This window comes from Nicotiana tabacum, chromosome 3 (genome assembly GCF_000715075.1).
Source record: "Nicotiana tabacum cultivar K326 chromosome 3, ASM71507v2, whole genome shotgun sequence".
Taxonomy (NCBI): Eukaryota; Viridiplantae; Streptophyta; class Magnoliopsida; order Solanales; family Solanaceae; genus Nicotiana; species Nicotiana tabacum.
The window spans coordinates 137,201,432-137,226,050 of record NC_134082.1 but is presented as its reverse complement, the minus strand read 5'-3'; the positions used below and the strand labels follow the sequence as shown (position 1 = coordinate 137,226,050).

Here is a 24,619-nt window from a genome sequence, read left to right as displayed (position 1 = left end):
AAAATATAAAGAGAAAAAAATAAAAAGGAGCCTAAACGGGGCAGGGCGGGGCGAGGCAGGGTAAAATTTTGACAAAAGGCTAAGCAGGGCAATGCAGGGCGGGTCAAAATTTTAGCGGGTCAAGGCTTGTCATGCCCAACCCTACCCTACCCCGCCCTATTTACATTTCTAATTGCAACTAGTGACAGGACTGATCTCACAATTACTATTTTTACAAGTGGAGAGAATGTCTCATTGTAATCAAGCCCCTCTTGTTGATTATAGCTTTTAGCTACCAACCGAACCTTGAACCTTTTAACCTCAGCATTAGCTTTATATTTAACTTTAAACACCTACTTGCAACCAATAGGGATCTTCCCATTAGGTAAAGATACTAACTCCCATGTATAGTTATCTTCCAAGGCTTGAATTTCAGCTCTCGTGGCATCCACCCATCTTGGATCTTTGGAAGCCTCATGAAATATTTTAGGTTCTATAATTGAAGTAAAGGCCGCTATGTAGTTCCCGAAAGATGGCTGCAGAGAAGAGTAGTTGACTGAGTGATCAATAGGATAACGGATGGTTGAAGCAATGCTTAGGTGTAGTGATGTAGGCTGATAGCCATCCTGAAGGTTTCTTTGTTTTGGTAGACTTTCTAAAGTTTTGTGGATCTGCAAAACCTAAGTTATGGGATAAGTCTTTTTGTTGATCTTCAGAAGTTGCAGGTTAATTTTCATTCTGATGCATCAGTTCATCATGAGAGTAACTTTTATGTTGTTGTCGAGCAACTCCTTCATGAGTCTCCTCATAGTGATCATGGGATTCCTCCTCTTGAACTGGAAATTCCTTTTCTTGAATTTTTAAGTCCTCCTTTTGAACTTCTGCCTGCTCATTTGTAGTGTAATCTAAGTTTGGATTATTGTTTAGTTCAACTTCTGAGAACAATGATGGTTGTGTAGCTGGCTTGTGCTTGAAAGGAAAAATATGCTCCTTGAAATGAACATCCCTATTAACAAAGAACACAATTAGTGAGGTCATATAGTATGTACCCTTTGTTGACTGTTGAGTATCCCACATAACTGTTGCAGTTGCTCTTGCTGCAAACTTGTCATGGTTATGGACCTTCTTGGCAAAGCAAAGGCATCTTATTACTCTCAGATGATCCGGTTTTGATTTTCTTTTATAAAAACCCTTATAAGGAGACTTCCCTTCTAAAACAACTTATGACATTCTATTAATCAAATATACTGCAGCTAGAACACATTATTCCTAAAATTTCATAAGAATACCTCCTTGAAACCTGACTGGTCTTGCAATTTCCAGAATATGTATGTGTTTTCTCTCAGCAATTCTATTCCACTGAGGAGTATAAACACATGTTCTCTGATATATTATCCCTAAAGATTGAAACAAATGAAAACAATTGGTGTTGATGAACTCTCCACCATTATCAGATCTTAACATCTTTACTGTTTTCCCAAGTTGAGTTTTAACCAATGAGAAGAAATTCCTGAGCATCACAATTACATCACTTTTAAGTTTAAGCAGAAACAACCAAGTAGTTCTTGAACAATCATCCATAATAGTCAGAAATATTTTATTTCCATCAAGTGTAGGTACATTGTATGGCCCCCACACATCAATATGTAACAACTCAAAAACATCAGAAGACCTACTTGTACTGTTGTGAAAAGGTAGTCTAGTATGCCTTGCTAAAGGGCAGATTGTACAATTATTTATTGCTACTTTACATTCTTCTTGTCCCAAACCTAAGATCTGCTTTATGGTTACTGTTGATGCATAGCCAAGCCTTTTATGACACAGTCCAATGTTCAACTTCTCCTTTGTTCCATTCAATCCTCTTGCTATATTATTGTTGTTGTTGGTAGATTTTTGAAGAAACAGATAAAGTCCTTCACTTTCTCTACTAATCCCCTTCACCTTTTTACTGTAGAGGTCCTAAAATATATAGAAATGTGGAAAGAAACACGCTGACCATTGCAGTTCTTTGGTAATTTTAGAGACTGACAAAAGATTATACCTAAAATCCGGTATATACATAACATCATCTAATTCAATGTTATCAGCCAATCTATAGGATCCAAGATGTGTCACAACTGTTGCCTCACCATTTGGCAGATATACCTTTTTTATTTAATTCTTATTACTTTTTCTTTTTGTATCCAACATATTTAAGTCAGCTACCATATGATTTATGGCTCCAGAATTAACAATCCAATGTTTTATGTGTGCATCTGCTAGAAAAGCATTAATATTACCTTCCATGTTGGCCATGCCAACTGAATTTGAATCTGCACATGTACCATCCTTGTTGAGCAGCTTTAGGATCTGATTATACTATTCTTGTATGAAATATGATCCTTGGATCCCATCTGTGGTACCGAGTTTGTGTGCTCGTCCACCAGTATTTGCAATTGCATCATGTTTTTTTGATATTCCACTACAGCATTGTGAGCAGCTCAAACACTAGGCTTCTTTCTATACTTAAAGTCAGCAGGATATCCTATCAATTTGTAGCATCATGCACGAGTGCGCCCTTTGAGTTTGCAATAATCACAGTATAAGTTGTAGTTCCTTTTCCCTTTCTAAGTAGGATTATTAGCTCTTGTTGTCATGAGTGCTATCACCTCTCTAGCATCAGCATTTTCCATGCTCCTCTGGCTCTCCATTTTCATCAACATCGAGTAGGCTTTGTTGATAGTAGGCACTGGCACCATCATTAGAAGTTGGCTCTTTGTCAGTTCATAAGACTCATTGAGTCCCATTAGAAATTGTAACAACTTCAACCGCTTTATGAATACTACAAATTCACGTGATTTGGCATAATCACAGCCAGGAATTGGAGCTAGGTTGTGAAACTGAGCCCACAACAGACGCAACTTTGAAAAATAAGCAGAAATAGAACTGGTTCCCTGAGTTATAGTAGCAATCACCTTATGTATCTGAAAAATCCTAGAGCAATCGAATTTGTTAAATCGCTCCTTCAAATCTCCCCAAACTGATGAGGCATTTATCGAGTACATGTTACATCTCGCATTTGGTACGTTAAAGCTTCGTCTTCAGTTAATCGGCGTAGACTAGGGGATGAGATTATCTTGAGGTTTACGTATTTATGCTATTTATAACAAGCAATAAGTAAATTTGATGAAGGATAAAAGGTACACGAATTAAAGAAAACGAGAGTCGTTGAAGGTTGCCGATTTGGGATAAAATACGGGTCGAACGATAATACTCGATATTTATAGCTTAGAACCATACAAGGTACCATATGACCACGGTAGTATGATGAAAAAAATATATTAAAAATAAATAGAATTTTAGGTAATTTAAGATAATTCTTAATTATACGGGTAATTGGTTAATTATCGGGTAACGAGACATTACCTAGTTAATAAATAAAATTAGTGGATAAGATTAATCCCCCTCTCCCAAAAAAATGTGGCAGAAGGCCACAAAACCAAGAGAATAACCCTTAGTTATTTGATGTCTAGGTGGTTACCCAAGGTTAGTAAGGATTTAACAATTAAGATTATTACAAATCTTGTTCCATTTTTCTTTTGGAAATTAGAATCTTGAAGAAAATTAACCTTTTAACATTCCTGGAAACATTAGCCATTTCAAGCTTTTAACAAAGCTAATCTTTCATTTCTTGAAAACAAAGCACCAACAGAACGTTAGCAAGCTTCAAACAAAAACGTTTTCCAACCAAAAGAATCCAGCGAGAATTATTGAAAGTTTAACAACATAAAAATTTTGTGGTCTTAAAAGGGTACGGTGCAATATTTTTCAAGAATATTATACGGATTTTTTCCTACTCCAGGTATATTAAGGCTATTCCTTCTTTCTTTATGGCATGATCCAAATTATACAAAAGAGACGAGCAAACGCACAGTTTTTATAAACGACTCTATTCATAGAAATACTAGGGGTCTCTATATTCTTGGTTCCCCATGTGACATATTATTATATCTTCTGTCCATGGGTCTCAGAATAATACGCAGTTGAAAAAGTTTATCCGAAAGGAATATTGAGATTATTACATATTTTTCATGCATTTCATTCATTTATACATGTGCATTGACCCATGACCAGATGACGTTATATACGTGTATTTATATTTATTTATATATATGTATATGAGATATGAGAAAAAGGTTACGACGTTATATACACACTACTACCTAATCAGTTGGTATATGTTGATGATGTTGCCTACAATGACCGAGACGATATGATGGGATGCCCTCAGAGGCTTGATGATATTATGTACACCTATACCTATTATATGCACGTGCATGACATTATAAATGTTTCAGAATTTACAAAGTTATTCAGATTTACAGATGGATTTCTTTATTCCATGTTTCATCTATGTCTTTTACGTACTGATTTTCATGCCTTATATACTCTGTACATTTTTCGTACTGACTCCCTATTTCACTGGGCCTGCATTTCATGCTCGCAGGTGCAGGTAGACAAGCGGATGGTCCCCTTCTTAGGATCCTTGATCAGTGAAAGTTGGCATGCTCCACTTGATCCGGAGCTGCTTTTGATATGCCATATATATATATATATATATATGACGTGACTCAGTCTCGTCTTTGTACAGTTCTATTTTTATTAGAGGTCTGTAGACAATATGTCTAGTTGGATAGCATGTGGCCTTGCTGGCTTCCAGTTTTGAGGTATATAGTTGTCTATAGCAGCCTTGTCGGCTCGCCCTACGTATGTTGCACGTATATGTACATATGCCTTTTGGGTAGATTTTCTTCATGTATATTATTCTCGTAATTCAGCAGATGTATTCAGGTTTATATCTTAGACGCATGCTTAGGGGTGTTTGACAGGTAGGACTCGGGCACTCGTCGTGGCCCATCAGTTTGGGTCGTGACAGTACACTATTCCACTATACAGTTCCTTCGACACACAATTCATGATCCATGACATGACAATAGTATTGCATCTCTCCTAGAGATCAACTAAATTTGGCCCCAAATTCTCTCTTTTACCGGTGTCGTCTATGAACCCTAGTTTGTTCCTTTCTAGGATTGCAATTCTCATAGCTCGACTCCAAACAGAATAATTTTCTGGGCTAGTCAATTGAAGAGGAATTAGTACTGTACCTGAAGTGTCAATAGAATGCATGATCAATGTATGATTGTGACTCAAATTTTTCGGCTCGGTATCGTCAATTGCCATGATTCAATTTTTGATTGCTTCGAAAAAAATGAGATTTGAAGAATTGGATCGAAGATTCAACTGCACTAACAGTTATAGTGCTCTGATACCATGTGAAATTCTACACACTCAGCTCATACTCAACTCAAGCTTTCTACTCTACGTTAATGGAGATGGAGAGAAGAAGAAGAGCTTCTGTGAAGCTTCAAGAACATAGCAGAAAATGAAAATGAATGAGCTTAGCTTCTCATTGATTTAATCCTCTATTTATACAAGTGACTAACTCCTACATCTAACTGACAGTTCATTGACAATTGTGCAAACTACCACTAACTAACTAACTAGCCTTCCAATAATTAGTTACATAACTAACTCTAGTTTTAACTCCTAACTGCTTCTACTTAACGTTGGTTCCCGGAACAACTCCAAGTTATCTCATCTCAAACACCATATACCTAGGGGTGCACATAGGTTGGGTTGGTTCGGATTTTACAATTACCAAACCAAACCAATTATGTCGGGTTATTAAATTTAAAGACCAAACCAAACCAATAAAACTCGGGTTTTTCAATCTCGAATTTTCGGGTTTTTCGAGGTTTTTTTCGGTAAAATCTTCGTAGAAAAAAACATATAACTTGTGCTCAAAATATTTCTTTAATCCTAGTAAGATACAACTATATAAAGTATTTTTCAAGAAAATAATACAAAATATGAGATGTGTCATGGTATTATCCTAAAATACTCAACAATAAAGACAATAAAATTATGTAATATAAATATTGCTAATTAAAAAGCCATAATAAAAATAAACATAATCTAAAAGTACTAAGTCATGCTAAAATAAGTAGAGTAATAAGGGAGAATTAATTACATGACTAAACGCTAAAGAAAAAATAAAAATAAGTTATGTATTTTTATCTAAATTATTGCAAAACTAAAAATAGATATTCCATACATTCTCGTTCGTAGTATTGAATTGAATGTCTTTTGTTAGCGTTAGTATTGATTTGATTTTGATTTGAGCTTTTGTCAGCATATTTAATGGGTGCCGCTCCGCTCCAGTAATTGTCAATACATATCTTGATGAATGACACGTTCTGTTATGTATTTGAAACACTGTGATTCCTTTTTAGCATCTACTCTATTTTGGTTGCAAATTAATTGTAGCAGTTCAAAAAAAAAGGTTTAATGGTAGCGTTAAAAAAAAAGAAGAAGCTAAAATGTGGTGAGTCAAACTTTGGCCTCGAGGTTCTATTTTACGCTTCCTCTTGCAAATAATTGTCCAACTTAACTAAGTAATACAGTACTGACTTTCTACGGGTAAAGAGTAAAGTAAATTTTATTTTGTTAAACAATAAATAAAAATATATTTAACATAAAAGAAGAAGACAAACTTGGGAATCTTTCATTTCTGCTTTGTAATGGCGTAGCTAAAGTGCACATAGTTCAATTTATCTCTTTCGTTTATTACACTATACAATTAGGATAAAGATTTTAGCGTAAGAAAAATTTATAATCTCGAATTATTATATTTGTGCATTTTTTGAATTATCTTATTAAAATTCCTGACTTTGTTAGGGATAATAATGATGACTTTTAGTAGGAGACAATTGCAAAAGCTTTTGAAAGTTCAAATAGGCTGAGGGCTTGTTCCTAGTCAGCACCTCGCCAGATTGCTCTTACTTTTTTCAACTCTAACATTACTAGTGTAACCAGATTGAGAGAAAACTAACAAAGAATCACAGCCTTTCAAGTACATAAGTGAACGTGTCATTCATCAAGATTTGTATTGACAACGCATGAAACATTCAAAAATTCTAAGTCCAACCTTGAAATAATACCTTAGACGATAAAATTATGAAATCTTTTAAGAAATATTTATAAATTACATCACAATAAATATATTTATATATTAAATATATCTAAAATTTCTATATATATAATGTCGGGTTGGTTTGGTTTCGGTTTGACTTTCTTTAGTTAAAATCAAACCAAACCAATTATGGTCGGATTTTTTTCCAATACCAAACCAAATCAAACCAAACCATAGTTGGATTTTTTTTCCGGTTTGACTCAGATTATCGGATTGGTGCGATTTATTGGTTTCCTTTGTACACATACCTATATATTTAGATGGGAACATGTCAATTTGGAAATTTGAGGGAGTAAGTGTTATAATAATAATAATAAAGGAATATTCAAAAAACAAATACGAAAATAGGAGCGGATCTTAAACAGATTCTTTCAATTCAACTCATGAACACAATAGCCAATTTGCTTCAAACAATTAAAATGCATACATATAACAATATAATTTTATGTTATATGTATAACAATCTAAAACAAATTCTGTCAATTTCTTTTTTCTTTTTTTTTTTGGGGTGGGGGTGGGGGTGGGGGTGTTAATTAGGGTGAAAGAATTAATGATGAATGGCCTTGTTCATTGCAGTATCAGTATGGTTATGGCTCCTACACTGCCCCGTGTTAATGAGAGTTTCTTTTAAGTTTATTACAAGTGGGGGTCCAAAAAACCAAAATTTTCATTCTCCCTCAATGATAGCACTTCCCAATTGACTAATTACATCTATCTCTTCTTTTGCTTGCACTGCTCAGACAGAAATGGGTTTCTCTTTTCTTTACTTTATTTCTTGGTTTCTAGATACGTTTTCTTTTGGCCTTTGACAAGCCATTTTTAAATATTCTCTGATGCTTTTGTCAAAAGTTATGATTCTTTTTGGTATTTTTACTTTTTTAGAATTCCTTTTTGATCTTTTCTAGTTGCTGAGCTTTCTATCTTAATCTCTACTTACACTTGGCAAGTATTTTTGCCAATATGGTGTCTTTAGTATTATTAGCCATGATTTTATGAACCCTTGGCTGGCATTTTCATGGACCATTTTGGAAAGTAAACTGAATATCAAAGAATTTCTATATAGGAAAAACATGTTTAGTTGGGTAAATGAAATTCTAGTAGGATTCATCCCAATAATATAAAAAAGAGCAGCATGGTGCCCTAAACTCCCGCTATGCGCGAGGTCAGGGAAGGACCACACCACAAGGATCTATTGTACGCAACCTTACTGTGTATTTCTGCAAGAGGTTGTTTCCACGGCTCAAACTCGCGATCTCCTAACTACATGGCAGCCCTCCCAAGCCATGTAAATGTGGAAGTTGTACATTGGATCTGATGTGGGATTGCACATATATAGGGAGAAGATATTCTAAGGGGTTGTTTGGTTGATGGTATTTGATAATTAATTCCAACGTAAAATAATATTGTACAATAAAATAACCACGGCATAACTAAGGCAGCTTTCGTTGATAACCCAGGAAAACATACATGGAGAAGCTTCTTTATAATTATTTGTTACTGATGCTTCTATTTCTGAATGATCTGTTTTTCTTTCCTCCGGCCCCCACAAATATGGCTTCAGAATCACTTCATGATTTCAGTCGAACGTGGGATGAGATGCTTCTTCTGTATACGTATAATATCAACCAGAGACAGCCATTCCTTTTCCTTTGTATCTTGTCTTATATAAGTTGCATGAGAATATCCATCAGTCACCTCCAAGTAAGTGCCTTTACAATCTTTCTGTTAAGGGAAAATATTAAATGTCTTTTACTTTAATTTGTAGTAGATGTAATAGAGAAGCTCTTCACGGCCGTGCGGGTGGAGCTTTGTAATAATAAATACAATGATGAAAAGTGTAAATTAAGTGGATGCCTTTTTATCCACCACTTAATTACTGCTTTGTTTTGCATGTCAAGCAAAGGTTTTCTCGATCGAGTGTCCCATTCACTAACTTCTTTGTTCCGATTGAAAAGAAGTTTGTGAATTTTCAAATGAACTAGGATGCTATTGTGGGAAGTACGCACCGTAATTTTTTGAAAAAAGAGAGGATAAACTAAACAAAACTAAGCTAAGTGGTGTTACTCGATTGTAGTTTTCACGTATATAAAGCAGTGTATTAATTTGTATTGATGATGAGCTTCCAATTGCTTCTTCAACCATGCATTCATTCCTTGCCACTAATTTAATTTATTTACCATTAAGTACTCGTTGATGTCCAAATGAGATGATTTAAATATAAAACCCATGTATTTTAGGAAAGAATTTAATATTCATTTGTCTACTAGTACTATTTATTTTTGATTGATAAAAATGTTAGCTTTGGGCAAATACTTTTGCAATTCGCCAACTATTCACGGGCCAAGGCCGCTGTTTGCGAAAAGCAATAATACTCACTTTTAAGCTTGCTATTTAAAATATATTCATAATTCACAATATATTTAAAGATTAGTTAATTCACCCAAACTTCAAAACTTAGTGTCTTGAATTTTTGAGCTGCTAATTTGAATTTCAAGACTAAGTGTTCTGAATTTCTCAACTGCTAATTTAAGGACATAAGATTCAAACTTCTGAGTACAATTTTCGAACTTTAGGAAACAATGTCCTGAAGTTTGAACTTTGAGGTTTAAACTTCAGGATGTCGTATCCTGAAGTTTGAGCGAAATTGGCTAATCTTTAAACATATTGTAAACTGTGGTTACCTGGTGTCATTTCCACGTAAACAGGGGCATTTGCATCCGTACCCGCTTTTTGGATCACGTTTTAACTTGTACTCGCTTTGCAAAAAAAATTACAAGTGTACCCAATTTTTCGCGTAACTTCAGCATACGGGCCTGAAGTAACAAAAATTGTTGAACCAAGTGTGCTGAAGTTTTTGTTTATAATTATTGAACTTAAGCATTCTAGTAGCTGAAGTTTTTGTTTGTAATTGTTGAACTTAAGCATTCTAGTAGCTGAAGTTTTGTTCTCTATTTGCTGAAGTTTTTGTTTGTAATTGCTGAACTTCAGCATGTTTTAGCTGAAGTTTTTCGTGTAAACTTAGTGTTGGCTGAAGTTTTTGTTTGTAATTGTTGAACTTAAGCATTCTAGTAGCTGAAGTTTTGTTCTCCATTTGCTGAAGTTTTTGTTTGTAATTCCTGAACTTTAGCATGTTTTAGCTGAAGTTTTTCACGTAAACTTAGTGTTGGCTGAAGTTTTTGTTTGTAATTGTTGAACCTAAGCATTCTAGCCGTTGAAGTTTTGTTCTCTACCCTCCGTGCTAATATTTAACACAAAATGTCAGTTGTTTTTCTTCTAATCTTGACTAATTATGCTTCGTTGATTTCTTTGCATTTTCCAACTGGTAGGGAATTCTAGTATATTGCACTGTACTGCTACTCTTAACCTATCTTGATTTAATTAGTATTCCTACTATAGTAATTTGTTTTTACAGCAAGACACATTTCTTTTTAAACTTTGGTTCTTTAATCCGTCAAGAGTGCAAATTTTGTTACAGAAATGCTGAGATTTATATTTGACTAACAGAAAAATAGGTCTCCATATAAAAGTATTGTTTATTCGCCAAATTATAGCATCACCAATAGCAATAGAAGAAAGAAGAAGAAGAAGAAGAAGAAGAAGAAAACGAAGGAGGAAAAGGAGGAGGAAAAAAGGGTTGAAGTTGTTTAAAAAGTAGGTACAAGTTAAAACTTTATGATTGATAGAAATGTTAGCTTTGGGCAAATACTATTGCAATTCGCCAACTATTCACAGCAAGTTTAGCCCATTCAGCTAACAGAAGAACAAGATCCAGCTTACAGCGGACGGCCCAATTAAAGTCATTTAACGAAGGGACAAGAAAGGGGGCTGTCAGTGCATGGTTAGCCGCTAACAACACATGTATTTACTTTTAAGCCACTGTTTAAAATGTCTTTATTTTTAAGTCACTGCTTTAATAAATTTTAACTGCCCGAACGAAAATACCCTTCTACTCATGTCCTTAACTTTTGAACTTAAGTTCAGGACTTCAGGACTACATGTCCTTAACTTTTGAACTTGGAACTCTAAGTTCAGGACTTTAGGACTACATGTCCTTAACTTTTGAACATGTCCTTAACTTTTGAACTTGGAACTCTAAGTTCAGGACTTCGGGACTACATATCCTTAACTTTTGAACATATCCTTAACTTTTGAACTTGGAACTCTAAGTTTAGGACTTCAAGACTACATGTCCTTAAAGGACTACATGTCCTTAACTTTTGAACATGTCCTTAACGTTTGAACTTGGAACTCTAAGTTCAGGACTTCTGGACTACTCCTTAACTTTTGAACTTGGAACTCTAAGTTCAGGACTTCACGACTACATGTCATTAACTTTTGAACTTGGAACTCTAAGTTCAGGACTTCAAGACTACATGTCCTTAACTTTTGAACTTAACTTCAGGACTTCAGGATTACATGTCCTTAACTTTTGAACTTGTAACTGTAAGTTCAGGACCAAGTGTCCTTAACTTTTGAGCTTGTTAGTCTAAGTGGTCCTTAACTTTTGGGCTTCTTAGCCTAAGTTCTGGACCTATTGTCCTTAACTTTTGAGCTTGTTAGTCTAAGTTCAGGACTTCAGAACCTATTGTCCTTAACTTTTGAACTTGTAATTGTAAGTTCAGGACCTAATTTTTTGTATGTAAAGTTCCCCAGACAGATGTCTGGCTGTTGTATTGCAAAAAAAGATCAGTGAGGGGGACTATACCTTACCTCAGAACCAAATACTACATGGTGATTCCTATCACCCAAAAAGGACAACAGATTATTCTACCAATATACTGCCATACCTATATATACATCATATTCAACTAACAAAAAAATTGTTTTTCTCATATTTTGTTCTCACCCTAGGCATTTTCCACTTATCCATAATGAAGGCGCCTTTAGCTTCTTTTGGGAGATGTTCGAAGGATTGGCAAATCAAATTTGTTCTAGAGATGGAGGCTATTTTGGCTAAAGCATCAGCAACCTGATTGCCTTCTCTATAACGGTGTTGGACTATTGCATTTGCATGCTGGACCAGACTTGTAATTCTCTCCACCACTATCTTTAGCTTCATGTTCTTGTTTCCATCTTGATTGACCATGATTACTATGATATTTGAGTCAAGATCGAGAATAAAATTAGTGAAACCTAACTGGTTATACCATTTTCCTCCGAACTCAGCAGCTCGAGCTTTAGCCATGTTATGATTGTCACAGTCAATCGACATTGCGAATGCCATGATGAAATTTCCCTCATCGTCTCTGATGATTCCTCCTATACCAGCTTTCCCACTTTCCTTGATGTAACTTCCATCTGTGTTAATTTTGAATTTGCCATGGGGCGGAGGATGCCACTAAACTTGCCTCCATGTTTGGATAGGTTTCAATCTTTCAATTTTGTAGTAAAGACAGTGGTGTGGGGCGTCTCCATTTGGCATGAGCTTGGTTACCATGGATTTGAGATTCCATATCACCTGATGTTTCATGACATTATGATGAAATTTCCTTTGTGTGTCATATCTACATGAACTTCTTTGTTTCCAGATTTTCCAGCAAATAAGAGTTGGTGCAGCTTGTAGAACCAGGCCATGGATTTTATTCTTTATTTTTGCATCCCACCAATTATTGAAGATTGCCGCAATAAGTGCATTTGGGTGAATAATACACAAGGGGTTGCCAATATTCTTCCAAATGCGCTTTGCAGCTTCACTTTCCACGAAAACATGTTGCATGGATTTCACCTGTGGGACACTACAACAAGAACATCTCGAAGCAATATTAGTACCAAACTTACTAATCATGTCATTAAAAGGTAATTTTCTTTTCATAATTCTCCAAGTTAGAAAGGACATTTTAAAAGGGATTGCCTGATGCCAAACATTTTTTTAAAAATTATTTTTTGGTTTTTTATGTCTAATTAAATGCCACGCTGAATTATTTGAGAACTTTCCGTCATCCGACAAGGTCCAAATAGGGAAATCATCTTCTGCATCATTACCAATATCAATTCTATAAATAAAATCAGTGATGTGGGAAGGAAGAACCTGGTTTAACCTGTTGATGTCCCATTGCCCATTTGTTAAGAAGTCATTCACCTGAGTTTTGGCCGATTTCCTGATGCCTTGGACCTGATGAGCAAGTGGACCATCACCCGTCCAATTATCCCACCAGAAGCTTGAGGAGCCATTTTGAATGCTCCATTTGATGCGAAATTCCACCTTTTGCCTGGTCTTTAACATTTTTTCCAACCATGGGAGTCAGCCGAAACCATGGATTTACTTACCGGGTGAGATCTTGTGCAGTATTTGGCCCTGAGAAAGGTGGCCCATAGAGAGTTCTGTGTTCTAAACCTCCACCATCTCTTAATACTAAAAGTATCAATAGTATCTTGTATTTTCCTAATTCCAATGCCACCTTCATCTTTGGGAAGACACATATTATGCCAAGAACTCCAATGATATTTGTTTGACCCATCTGTCGACCCCTAAAAGAAGTTTGCAAAATATTTTTCCATGAGAGTAATAGTGCCTTTGGGAGGACTCATGGCAGACAAAGTGTAAGTGGGGAGGGACTGTAATACATGCTTGATAAGTGTGATTTTCCCCCCTGGAGATAGAATTTTACCTTGCTAACCATTGATCCTTTTAACAATCTTCGCTAACATTTCATCAAATAAGACTATGTTTTTCCTTCCATGATAGATTGGACATCCCAGATAATTGAAAGGAAACTTTTTATCCATGAATCCTGATGCTTGCCTAATTCTATTGATCCTAGAGGCAGAGGTATTAGGAGAAGTGATGAAATAACTCTTGTCATTATTGACTTTTTGCCCTGAAGCCTTTTCATATCTCCTGATTTGTTTCTTGATAAGCTTGATGGATTTGTTGTTACCCCCGCAGAATATGACAATGTCATCAGCATATGTAAGGTGATTGATCTTTGGACCTCTGTTATTCATGTTGAAAGGAGTAAAGTTTTCACAGCTGATGAGATTATTCAAGGACCTGGATAGCACTTCAGCACTAATAATGAACAAAGAAGGAGACAATGGATCTCCCTATTTCAAGCCATGAGATGAGGTAAAAAAGCCTTTTCTATTGCCATTAATAATAATAGAGTACCAGACTTCATTAACCAGACCCCAAATGATGTCAATCCATTCCTCCGAGAATCCAAATTTCCTCAAAACCGACATGATAAAGCTCCAGGACATTCTATCGTATGCTTTCTCCATGTCCAATTTGATAATAACATTCCCCCCACAGTTTTTATTCTTGATGTTCAGTGTGATCTCCTGTGCTAGCAAAATATTTTCCGTAATGGATCTTCCTTTGACAAACCCACTTTGGTTCTCTGAAATGATTCTATGAAGCATAGGATTTAGCCTTCTCGAAAGAATTTTGGATATGATCTTGGCGGTGAAATTGCTTAGACTGATGGGTCTAAGTTCTGAGAAGTTATTGGGAGATTCTACTTTGGGAAGTAGAACCAGGCAAGTGTGTGAGAAGAACTTGGTTAGTCTCTTTCCATTGAAAATTTCTTGCACGAAGTTAGTGATATCCTCTTTGATTATATCCCAACATTTCTGAAAAAAGATGTGGTTAAAGCCATCTGGACCAGCTGCACTATTAGCTCTCAAAAACAACATCCCTGATTTCATTTGTGTTAGGTATGGTAGTCAGGGCAATGTTGTCTTCTTCTGTAATAATCCTGGGGATGCATTCCAGTATATCATTATCATTGAATTGATTCTTGATGTTGAATCTTATGTTGAAGTCTCTAATTGCAGCTTTTGCAATGTTATCATCACCTTCCACCCATCTGTCTCTATGATCTTTGATCTTGTGAAGTTGTAGCCTTCTTCTTCTTTCTCTGATTAGGTTATGGAAATACTTGGTATTTGAATCACCTTCTTCGAATCACTTGATGTTTCTTTTTGTTTAAGAATAGAGTCTTGCATGGTCATCCATTTGATGTATTCGGCTTGCCCTCGATTAAGCTCTTCTCTAGATAGGTCAGTATTATTTTGTAGATCAAGTTGTTCAAGGGCATTCATTTTGGCTTCCCAGCGATGAACATGCTCATATACATTTCCAATCTCCTCATTCTACCATTGTGTAAGCCTTTTGCTAAGCTTTTTAAGCTTCTGTTGAAGTATCCACAAGGCATTCCCACTAATATTAGAGTTCCACACATCTTCTACCAGGTTCATGAAGGAAGGTTGCTCCGTCCAGAAATCCAAGAATTTGAAGTACTTAATACTATTGTTGTTTTTGTTATAGCATTTGAGAAGTAAAGGCCTATGATCAGAACCAGTTCTTGGAAGATGCTTGACAACATTATTTTGCATAGTCTGGCACCACAAGTCATTAACAAAGACTCTATCAAGCCTCTTCCAAATTCTTCTTCTAGCTTCCCAATTATTGCACCAAGTGAATTTAGGCCCAACATAACCCAAATCCTTAACTTCACAGTTGTCCATATATGAGCTGAAATCTAAGCTTTTATACATTCTGTGAGGTCGACCACCCTGTTTCTCTGCCGGATCTAGAATATCATTGAAGTCAAACCTCCAATGCACCACGGGCCATCAATCATCATGCGTGTGTTTTCCAAGCTACACCAAAGGTCTTGTCTTTCATTAGCGTTACATTTTGCATAAACTGCAGTTAGGAACATACTCTTGTCATCCACCCCATTCTGAATTTTGATAGTAATTTATTGATCATCCACAATTATCACACTTGACTGAAAGTTCTCAGACCACATGGGCCAAATTTGCCCATTAGTGTTGGATATACAATGCTTAAGCCTAAGAAATTTAAGGTTCCTTGAGTGCTATGAAATCCACTTTGTTTATGTTGACAAGCTTTTTCAGTCTAGGCATTGCCTTTTTTGTGTTAACTCCTCTAATGTTCCAAAAAATGACACTAATCATGGAACAATGAGGGAAATTAGTTTGATCTACCTCCTTGAGGAGGTGTATTATCGTTTTGTTTTTTCTTCTTTTCCTTCTTTTTGTTCTGCTTCCTGCGTCTGATCATTGGAGAAAATTCTTCTCCATTGTCATGGTCCTGGCCATTTTGAAGTTGATCTTCTGCTATCCGAACAGTCACAGTGTTTGGCGGTGTGATCTCAAATTGTTGTTATGTTTCTTTCCTCATTGAGATAGAGTCATTGTTGCTTTGTTGCTGCACAGGGTTCAGATCTAGTTCAAGACATATTCCAGGCAAATTTTTGATTTCTGAAGGGATGCTGACTGACTCATTGACATATTCTTGCCATTCCAACCCCTTGGTTGTCTTAACCACCACATTACTTGTTTTCAATCCACTTTCCTCATTATCCAAAGGACCTTCCTTCATGTTGTCATTGGTACTCCTTTCATTTCTAATTTCTTCACTGTTAATCCCCTCAGTAGTTTTTGTTTTGCTGTTGCTAATTTGGAGGCTCTCTTCATTAGGCAATAAAACAGTTTTGTTCTTTGAGCTGCTGAAAATTTTGACACATTTGAATACAACTTTAGACCTCTTTTTTGGAATTTTCTTTTGTCTTCTAACCTTGTTCCTCTTTGTAGTTCTACTCTTAATGCTTTGCTGCTTTGGAAAGTCTTCATTTATGTCTTGATCCTTGGAAGTTCCAATTTGTACCTGGGCAGTGGTCTGATCAGCCTTGGTGTTAGTATCAGACTTGTTAGGAACATGTTTGTTCTGTGTTTTGTTTTGCCCCAGTTTCATCTGGGACTGCTGCGGTTCATTGGAGCTGCCAGCTTCCCCTGTTTCACCCTCGTTATTCATTTTACTCTTTGCCTTAATTTCAGTTTCTTTCCTCCCTTCTTTGTTCAATTCTTCCTCTTGTTCTCTCTTTTCCAGCTCTTTTTTCCTCTCTAAAACTCTGCAATTCATCATATTGTGACCAAGTTTTCTACAATGTTTACAGTATTTAGGAACCCCTTCATATTCAAGTTTTTGTATGAATCCTTTTTGAGGAGCATTCTCGAATACCTGCCCGACATAAACAGCATCTAGTTGTTGTTTAAGTAAATCAATCTAAATTCGAACCTTCGCCATGCTAGGTCTAATTTTACCACCTATAGCTAGGTCCATTTCTAATGGAGTTCCGACAACACTGACAACTTACTTAACATACTACCATGTGTGCATATGAAAGGGGAGACTCATACCGGTGCCACTGGGAGGTCCTCCTCTGGTTTAAAGTCGCCTCTGAAGTCACATTTGTTGTCCCTCTATTTCAACTACTCGTTTGAACCAGACCACATTAAAGTCATCTTCATTTTTAAAATCCAGAAATACATTAAAGTTGTCATAAACCCCAATTTTCACATTACCTTTGATGGAGATTATCTCTTTGAATTTTGACCTAATTCGGTCAATTTGGGGCCTAGGTTTAAGGAATCTACCAACAATTGTATGTTTACATTCTTCATCCATGATTCCATAGTAGTATGATGCCTTAAATAAGACATCCGGCATCCCATTGTGAGTCGAGTGATTTGCTATTACAGATGCCCTTGCTTATTGATTTGAGGGTTGAAATTGTTTAGAGGCTGGGATTGTCTCTGCATAGGAGATCTTCTTGTTAGCTATATCAGTGGTTTGTTTTGTAGGTTGGTTTGTAGTGTTTTGGCCACCCAGATGCGCCAGTAGGGCGTCGTCCGATGGGTTCATGCCAGTGGCGTGTGGGCCAACCCGCTGGGAGTTAGCCGTTATCAGACCGTTGCTTTAGAGAGAAGTGAGAGAGAAATTTTTAGAGAGAGACTGATGACTATTTCATTAGTACAGTTCAGGAGCTATTGTCCTTAACTTTTGAGCTTGTTAGTCTAAGTTCAGGACCAAGTGTCCTTAATTTTTGAGATTCCGATAACCTCCCTACTTCGACGACCCTCCTCCATTTTTTCAGACAACTTGTAGCTCCCACTCTCTCTTCTTCACACTCACCTTTTTAAGCTACATACCTATTTTTCCTCAATCTTTATCCTAACAAGAAAAGTCCTAACGATCAAACATAACAGTAGCAACGTTTTCTTCTTGAGAAAGTAAGACAGTAGCAACATTTTCTTCGGAGGAATCTCATTTGGAGGCCAAATTTGTCTTACGCGAATCACAGTCATGAAAATGAAAGACGATAGCAAGCCTAAAAGTAAGGAAAATCCCATCGATCATAAAAACTTAGAAAGGGTAACATTATCTTTTCATATTAATTTTAATAGACTAGTAGCTACTATTGCTAAGCATTAAAAATGCTGGATAAAAAGTAAATACCACTTTAAAAGTGGCTACCCCATACAATTTTTACGAGAAAGGGGGCTGTCACTCCTCTTTTAGAATAGTCCAACACCTCATTTTGCCACTTCTTAATTTGGGTTACCTAAGTAGTCCAAATCAAACCACGAAAAACTTTTTCAAAATACAGAAATAAAAGTGTATAATTTACTATAGTATCCATATTTCTCTCTCTATATTTAAACAAAAGAGAAATTGTCTTTAGTTTGTCAACTAAACAAATTATAACAAAACAAACAAACAAATAAAAAATAATTTAAGTTGGTCGAATATTAGCCTATTGTTTAACCCAAAGTCTAATCCAGCTTATTTTGACATAATCAAGTTTTGGATGGATTAGGTCGTAGACCCACTTATTTATTCAAATTCTCTTATTTTAATCCCTTCAAATTTATCTTAACCTGTTCATTAGACACATTTAAATTTGAGGAATGAAGCTTTGATTTGGAGCCCAATTAAGAATAGTAACCCCCAAATATCAGGGCCATGAACATAGAGCCCATACTATGGCAGCTGCAGAGAAGTTTCGTGCACAACGTGTCCAGCGTGGTAGAAATGGCGTGGGGTAGCCACTGTTTAAGCTGGTATTTACTTTTTATCCAGTATTTTTAATGCTTAGCAATAATAGTCACTAGTCTATTAAAAATAATATAAAAAGATCGTGTTACCCTTTCCTCCCCAAACGGAAATACACTGATGCATTCAAAACATAAAGACTTCGTTTTAATTTGCGCTTGTTCACTACTGTTATGATTGACAACGATGCTTTTGGTTTTGAAAACAGCTGCTAATACAAAGATTGCGGATTCTGAGTCAAATAATGATAATGACGAAGAAGTTCCTTATGATATTGATTCAGAGATAGAAATAGTCTCGCAAAATGTTGAACAGAAAACTCCTTCAGTCACTTCAGATGAAATACAAGTACTTGGTAGCAAGGAAATGTAGTCTTGAAGTCCTAAAGTTAAGTTCAATAGTTAAGGACACAAGTTCAAAAGTTAAGGACATACAGTTCTTAACTTATAGTTACAAGTTCTAAAGTTAAGGACAGGAAGTCCTTAACTTAAAGTTACAAGTTCAAAAGTTAAGGACAATAGATCCTTAACTTTGATTTTCAAGTTCAAAAGTTAAGGACAGACAGTCCTTAACTTACAGTTACATGTTCAAAATTTAAAGACAAGCAGTCCTTAACTTACAGTTACAAGTTCAAAAGTTAAGTACGCTTGGTCTTGAAGTTTGAGTTCCAAGTTCAAAAGTTAAGGACATGTAGCCTTGAAGTCCTGAACTTAGAGTTACAAGTTCAAAAGTTAAAGACATTTAGTCCTGAAGTCCTTAACTTAGAGTTACAGGTTCAAAAGTTAAGGACATGTAGTCCTGAAGTCCTCAACTTAGAATTCCAAGTTCAAAAGTTAAGGACAAGTAGTCCTGAAGTCCTGAAGTTAAGGACATGAGTAGAAGAGTATTTTCGTCCGGACAGTTAAAATTTATTAAAATAATGGCTAAAGACTAAAAATATTTTAAATGGTAACTTAAAAATAAATACTTGTGATTTGATAGCGACAGTGCAACAGACCCAGACAAGAAACGAAAGCGAAGCCAACACAAATACAAGGACACACAAGTAAATATCTCTCACCGATCAGAAAAATTGTCCTCAAAGTTCCGATCGGTCACCGGCGAAATCTCTGATAAACTGAAAAAATGTCATCAACTTTCAGCGGCGATGAAACGGCGCCCTTCTTCGGTTTCCTCGGAGCAGCTGCAGCTCTCGTTTTCTCCTGTAAGCTCCATAACATCCAAAATTTGCATCCATTATTCGATTCAATAAAATAGGAACTAATAAAAAATCATCAATTTCATTGTAGGTATGGGAGCTGCTTATGGAACGGCGAAGAGTGGGGTGGGAGTAGCGTCAATGGGAGTAATGAGGCCAGAGCTTGTGATGAAGTCAATTGTGCCGGTTGTTATGGCTGGAGTGTTAGGTATTTATGGTTTGATTATTGCGGTCATTATCAGTACGGGAATTAACCCTAAGACCAAATCGTATTACCTTTTTGATGGATATGCGCATCTTTCTTCTGGTCTGGCTTGTGGTCTCGCTGGTCTTTCCGCTGGAATGGCTATTGGAATTGTTGGTGATGCTGGTGTTAGGTAATTTCTCAGTCTCCTCGTTCTTTTGTAGACAACTTAATTAGAAAAAATTACTTCTTTTGCACCTGAATGGCTTGAAAATCAATGTTTTCCTAATGTATTTTGTGAAAATTATAGTAAAGTAGTTTTTGCGTCCTAACTGAAATGAATCGCTTTAGGTATTTTCTTAATAACTGGATTTGTCCCATCCAATGTCTTGTAAGAATTGCAAAACTTACATGAATGGCATCTTATTTGACTCTCTAGTGAATTGACCTTGTTACTGGGATGAGGTGTTTATCCTGTTGCATTAGATTCTATTTGTTGTTAATGTTATTGCTTCTTAAGTGCTTGGTTTCTTCTAAAGCTTTGAACTTTGAATGTTAGCTGATTTGTCCTCATTGTTTGGTGAAAGAGAGTATTTGTTCCACGAGAGCTGCATGTCTTTTCTTTTCTTAAAAAAAAAAAAGAAACAAAAAACTTATTGCAAAGATTGTATAAATGCTTTATCATCCAAAAAACTAAGGCAATTTGTGTCGACTAAAACTAGATAGTGCGACGGGGGAAACATCAATCTCTTTTCTTACTATCCATATGTCAAAGGCAGTACACTATTTTCTCTCAAATAAGGACCTCATCGGCTCCACGCATTAGGGTTGTCCATCATCACTCAAGATTGCTAATTTAGGTTCCATATAAAGCGCCAGCAGAACATGTTTTAGGTAATATTTGTAATTTTTCTAAATTATGTGCTTTACTTCAAAGAAGTAAACGCTCCCCTTTCCTTCTCACTTCACTAAAAGCTCCTAAAGTCATGTTGATTTTGAGCTTGTCGCTTTTGAAAATGTTGAGTGTAATCAATAGTAAATTAGTAATAATAGTACCTTCTAAAAAAATTCAATAATAATCGTTGTAGTTTATATATGCTAGTCACCAAAATCTAAGTTGCTCCGAAATGGCAGTTTAGGTGCCGCACCTGTGTCGACATGACACTAGTATGAGTGTGGGTATGGGATCCTTACTGTATCTGGTCAAACGATTTTGGGTAATTTGACCGCGACGGACGAAAAAGTTCGAGACGAGATACAATTTGATTCACGAAATCAGAACCAAAACTAGGGTAAATTTGAAGAAAATAGCATACCGTATCTAGGAAATCAATCCTTTAACTTTACAAGCTATACGTAAGTATTCCACAAAAAATTTCGTAGTAATTTAGATATACTTTATATTTTTATTTTTTTGAATTATTTTTAGCTGGATCCCTGCATATCTATACTAGGATCCGTATTCCCGAATCTTAGAATTTACATCTTGAAGGATCCGCACTTGTGTCAGGCACCCGCACTCGTGTCCAAGCAACTTAAGACTTGGAACTTCCATTTCAAGCAAAGAATTTTGTGCTCTCTGAATTATTGTTTTTATATATTTTTTTAAAGTGGTTTTTGTTTATTGAATAAACTGCATTTATCAAACTGCAGCATTAATGTTTGTGGTTGAGAGATTAGAAGGATAAACCATGTTACTTTTTTTATATTTCAAATTTTGAAGTGAGAAATCCTAACAGTAGCATAAGATGAACCAACTATTTGAGATAAAATTGACTGTAATCTATCACACTGTGGCGTGCCAAAAAGTAAGTCATTAAATGATACTAAGTGGAGGACCCTTTTATTGCTTTATACACATTTTTAGCAGAATAACAAAACCTATGTTCTATTGCCCTTTCCTTAGGAAGATACTTCTAGTTCACTCTTTTTTTCCACATATGCTAATGTCTTTCCATTAATGAGTTGCAGAGGTTTTTGTTCCCATTAGATTCTAAAATTAGTATAGTTATTTTAATATGGAAACAGAAAGCTGCAGTGTTCATCCTTGATGTGAACCAAAGTTTAATATGACTGTCATCATGAAAGAAGTGTACAAATATATCAGTTTTGACATAGCAAACTTTATTATCACCAGGAAATGTTTATGAAGGTGAGAAATATCCATCTCTATACTGTTTAGTTTCATTCTGAAATAATATCCGTTGGACTTTCCTTCTAGCTGCTTTATATATGTTCTTAATCCTTCTAGTCCCTCCTGTTTATGTGCTTTATATATGTTCTTAGGTGAGAAATGTTGATATGTCCTTCTAGTCCCTCTTGTTGCTTTATCTAAGGTTGCATTATGTTCTTAAGTTTTCTTATATACAAATTTGTATTTATTATCTCTAGGTTCTGTACCCTAACATTATTTTATTTTCCAGAGCAAATGCACAACAACCAAAACTGTTTGTTGGTATGATCCTGATTCTCATCTTTGCTGAGGCATTGGCTTTATATGGACTGATTGTCGGCATCATCCTTTCTTCCCATGCTGGTCAATCTAGAGCAGAATAGAAATTAATGATTTCCAGGTTCATGATGGAATCATTTTGCATCATTGTGCTGGCAGTTTGGTAACTGATGCTCGTTTAGATGCTTCTTTTCCTTTTCCGTCACACTTTGTAGATTTGGAAGCTGCTTTTTCCCTGCATGCAATCTAGAGAACGTTCTCTTAATTTTTCAGTTGCTATATCTTGCAATAATGAGGAGCATCTTGTTGGTTGAATGCTGATACAGTTGTATATTTTTGTTGGAATGCATTTATAACCTCAGTATATGAAATCCACCTTGATCATTGCTATAACTGCTTGAGCAGTCATGCAAAACTCTGGGCTTTTACTATATTCATATATTGGCTTTTCTTGTGTATGACTTTAACTTTTATCTATTAAAAATGGCAGAATGAGCTGTGAAGTGAAAGAAACTTTACTTATTGCACATAGAGTTTTGATGTAGTGAAGTGGGTCTGTGATGGGGAAGATTATTGATTAGAAATATTACAACCGGAGTTGGGACTGCTTGTGTTATTTTTCTTGCTAATAAAATGTTTTTTCTTTTCATCTCTTCTCTACCTGCTAAGCACATAGATACTATTTCTTTGCAGTACAATAAGGATCATATTTTCTAATGAATTCTGTGAATTAGTAGCGTAATTTTCAAATTTGAGCAGAGAAATTTGCTGCATTGCATGAGTTAAGTTTTGGATAACTGGTGGAGCTCTAAGTGTGAAGATGCATTTTTGTAGTCGCGACACAAAGCATCAAATTGACTTGATATGCACTAGAGGCGTATTTCATTTCTTTAATTTCAGAAATTAGCCAAGAAAAAAGAGGAGTATACTTTCAGAAAGGTGTATTACTTGTGAGCTGCATCACATAAGGCTGAGGATATTTGGGATGAATTTGTTACTTGTATTTCAATGACGAACTTGATTGTGTTCCTTATTTCACTGGGAAAAACGGGCTCGGCAGATATTAGTTATAAGGCTTTAGTGCATGGTAATTGTTGTGAAAGATGCCTGTTTGAACAAGGCATTGTTGTGCGACATCTTTTTGGGAGAACAAATTTCCCATTATGTTAATTAATAGAGATAATTTATGGCTTGTTTAGTACTCGAATTAGTATGTTTTTATGACTAACTGTTATTTCTTTCATTGTTGATCACCTTACTATTTGATTGTTTTTATTCTGCTTTTATATGGCTTCTTGGTACTGTCCTTTGTCTATATTTTCATTAATGTGGTGCTTATACTTTTCTAAGCCGAAGGTTTATTGGAAATATTTTTTATATTCTCACAAGGTAGGGGTAAGATTTGCATACACACTACCCTCTCCAGACCCCACGGTGTGGGGTATTACTGGATATTTTATTGGTGGTGTTGTTAGTACTCAAATTAGAATCATGTTTACTTTTGATTGACTAATCAGGTGCTTGGTATTGATAAGGGTCCCTGTTGATATACACGTATTCTCAGTGTTATCTGATGCCAAAGAGAGGTGGTGTTGTTGATATTGAGATTTGAGATTGTTGATCCACCAATTGTTGATATCTGATGCCAAAGAGAGGGTGGCCCGACCAATTTTGTGGGCTAAAGCTAAATTTTACGAGGGACTTTAATTTATTTTTTTTAATTTGAAATCCATTTTTTTAAAAATTTTTTAGATGCAAAGTTATTAATAATTTTTTATAATTATTTTTTTTCTAATAATTCTTTCTCAATTGACAATATAATTAATTCATTTAACCTCTCTTCAGACATTATTGAACTTAGTTAAGTT

The 24,619-nt window shown here is 35.6% G+C and overlaps 4 protein-coding genes across 4 annotated transcripts; 1 reads left to right on the top strand and 3 right to left on the bottom strand.

Annotated features, from left to right (window-relative positions):
- Window positions 1-705: 705 nt before the first annotated feature.
- On the bottom strand, window positions 706-3,023 carry LOC142177467 (uncharacterized). Its single transcript, XM_075246254.1, has 3 exons — window positions 2,628-3,023; window positions 1,269-1,938; window positions 706-1,187 (listed from the first exon to the last, which is right to left on the bottom strand). The coding sequence occupies exons 1-3, from the start codon at window positions 3,021-3,023 to the stop codon at window positions 706-708; spliced, it is 1,548 nt and encodes a 515-aa protein (XP_075102355.1).
- A 10,640-nt stretch (window positions 3,024-13,663) lies between these two features.
- LOC142177466 (uncharacterized) lies at window positions 13,664-14,413 on the bottom strand. The gene is made up of 2 exons (XM_075246250.1): window positions 14,160-14,413; window positions 13,664-14,042 (listed from the first exon to the last, which is right to left on the bottom strand). Exons 1-2 carry the CDS (start codon window positions 14,411-14,413, stop codon window positions 13,664-13,666), a joined length of 633 nt encoding a protein of 210 aa, XP_075102351.1.
- A 732-nt stretch (window positions 14,414-15,145) lies between these two features.
- Window positions 15,146-15,520, bottom strand: LOC142177465 (uncharacterized). The gene has a single exon (XM_075246245.1). The coding sequence runs from the start codon at window positions 15,518-15,520 to the stop codon at window positions 15,146-15,148; it is 375 nt and encodes a 124-aa protein (XP_075102346.1).
- Window positions 15,521-19,902: 4,382 nt separating this feature from the next.
- On the top strand, window positions 19,903-23,144 carry LOC107791466 (V-type proton ATPase 16 kDa proteolipid subunit). Its single transcript, XM_016613550.2, has 3 exons — window positions 19,903-20,121; window positions 20,207-20,492; window positions 22,723-23,144. Exons 1-3 carry the CDS (start codon window positions 20,043-20,045, stop codon window positions 22,853-22,855), a joined length of 498 nt encoding a protein of 165 aa, XP_016469036.2. The 5' UTR covers window positions 19,903-20,042; the 3' UTR covers window positions 22,856-23,144.
- Window positions 23,145-24,619: the final 1,475 nt, after the last annotated feature.

Bases quoted from the DNA above. Each gene is read 5' to 3' on its own strand.
- LOC142177467 (XM_075246254.1), bottom strand. From the start codon at position 3,023: ATGTACTCGATAAATGCCTCATCAGTTTGGGGAGATTTGAAGGAGCGA. The intron at 1,939-2,627 runs GTGATAGCACTC...TATATATTTTAG, and splicing joins AAAATGCTGATGCTAGAGAG to GACCTCTACAGTAAAAAGGT. The intron at 1,188-1,268 runs GTATTCTTATGA...TTGTTTTAGAAG, and splicing joins ACCAGTCAGGTTTCAAGGAG to GGAAGTCTCCTTATAAGGGT.
- LOC142177465 (XM_075246245.1), bottom strand. From the start codon at position 15,520: ATGGACAACTGTGAAGTTAAGGATTTGGGTTATGTTGGGCCTAAATTC.
- LOC142177466 (XM_075246250.1), bottom strand. From the start codon at position 14,413: ATGCTTCATAGAATCATTTCAGAGAACCAAAGTGGGTTTGTCAAAGGA. The intron at 14,043-14,159 runs GTACTCTATTAT...AGTGCTATCCAG, and splicing joins GGTCTGGTTAATGAAGTCTG to GTCCTTGAATAATCTCATCA.
- LOC107791466 (XM_016613550.2), top strand. From the start codon at position 20,043: ATGTCATCAACTTTCAGCGGCGATGAAACGGCGCCCTTCTTCGGTTTC. The intron at 20,122-20,206 runs GTAAGCTCCATA...ATTTCATTGTAG, and splicing joins TGCAGCTCTCGTTTTCTCCT to GTATGGGAGCTGCTTATGGA. The intron at 20,493-22,722 runs GTAATTTCTCAG...TTTATTTTCCAG, and splicing joins GTTGGTGATGCTGGTGTTAG to AGCAAATGCACAACAACCAA.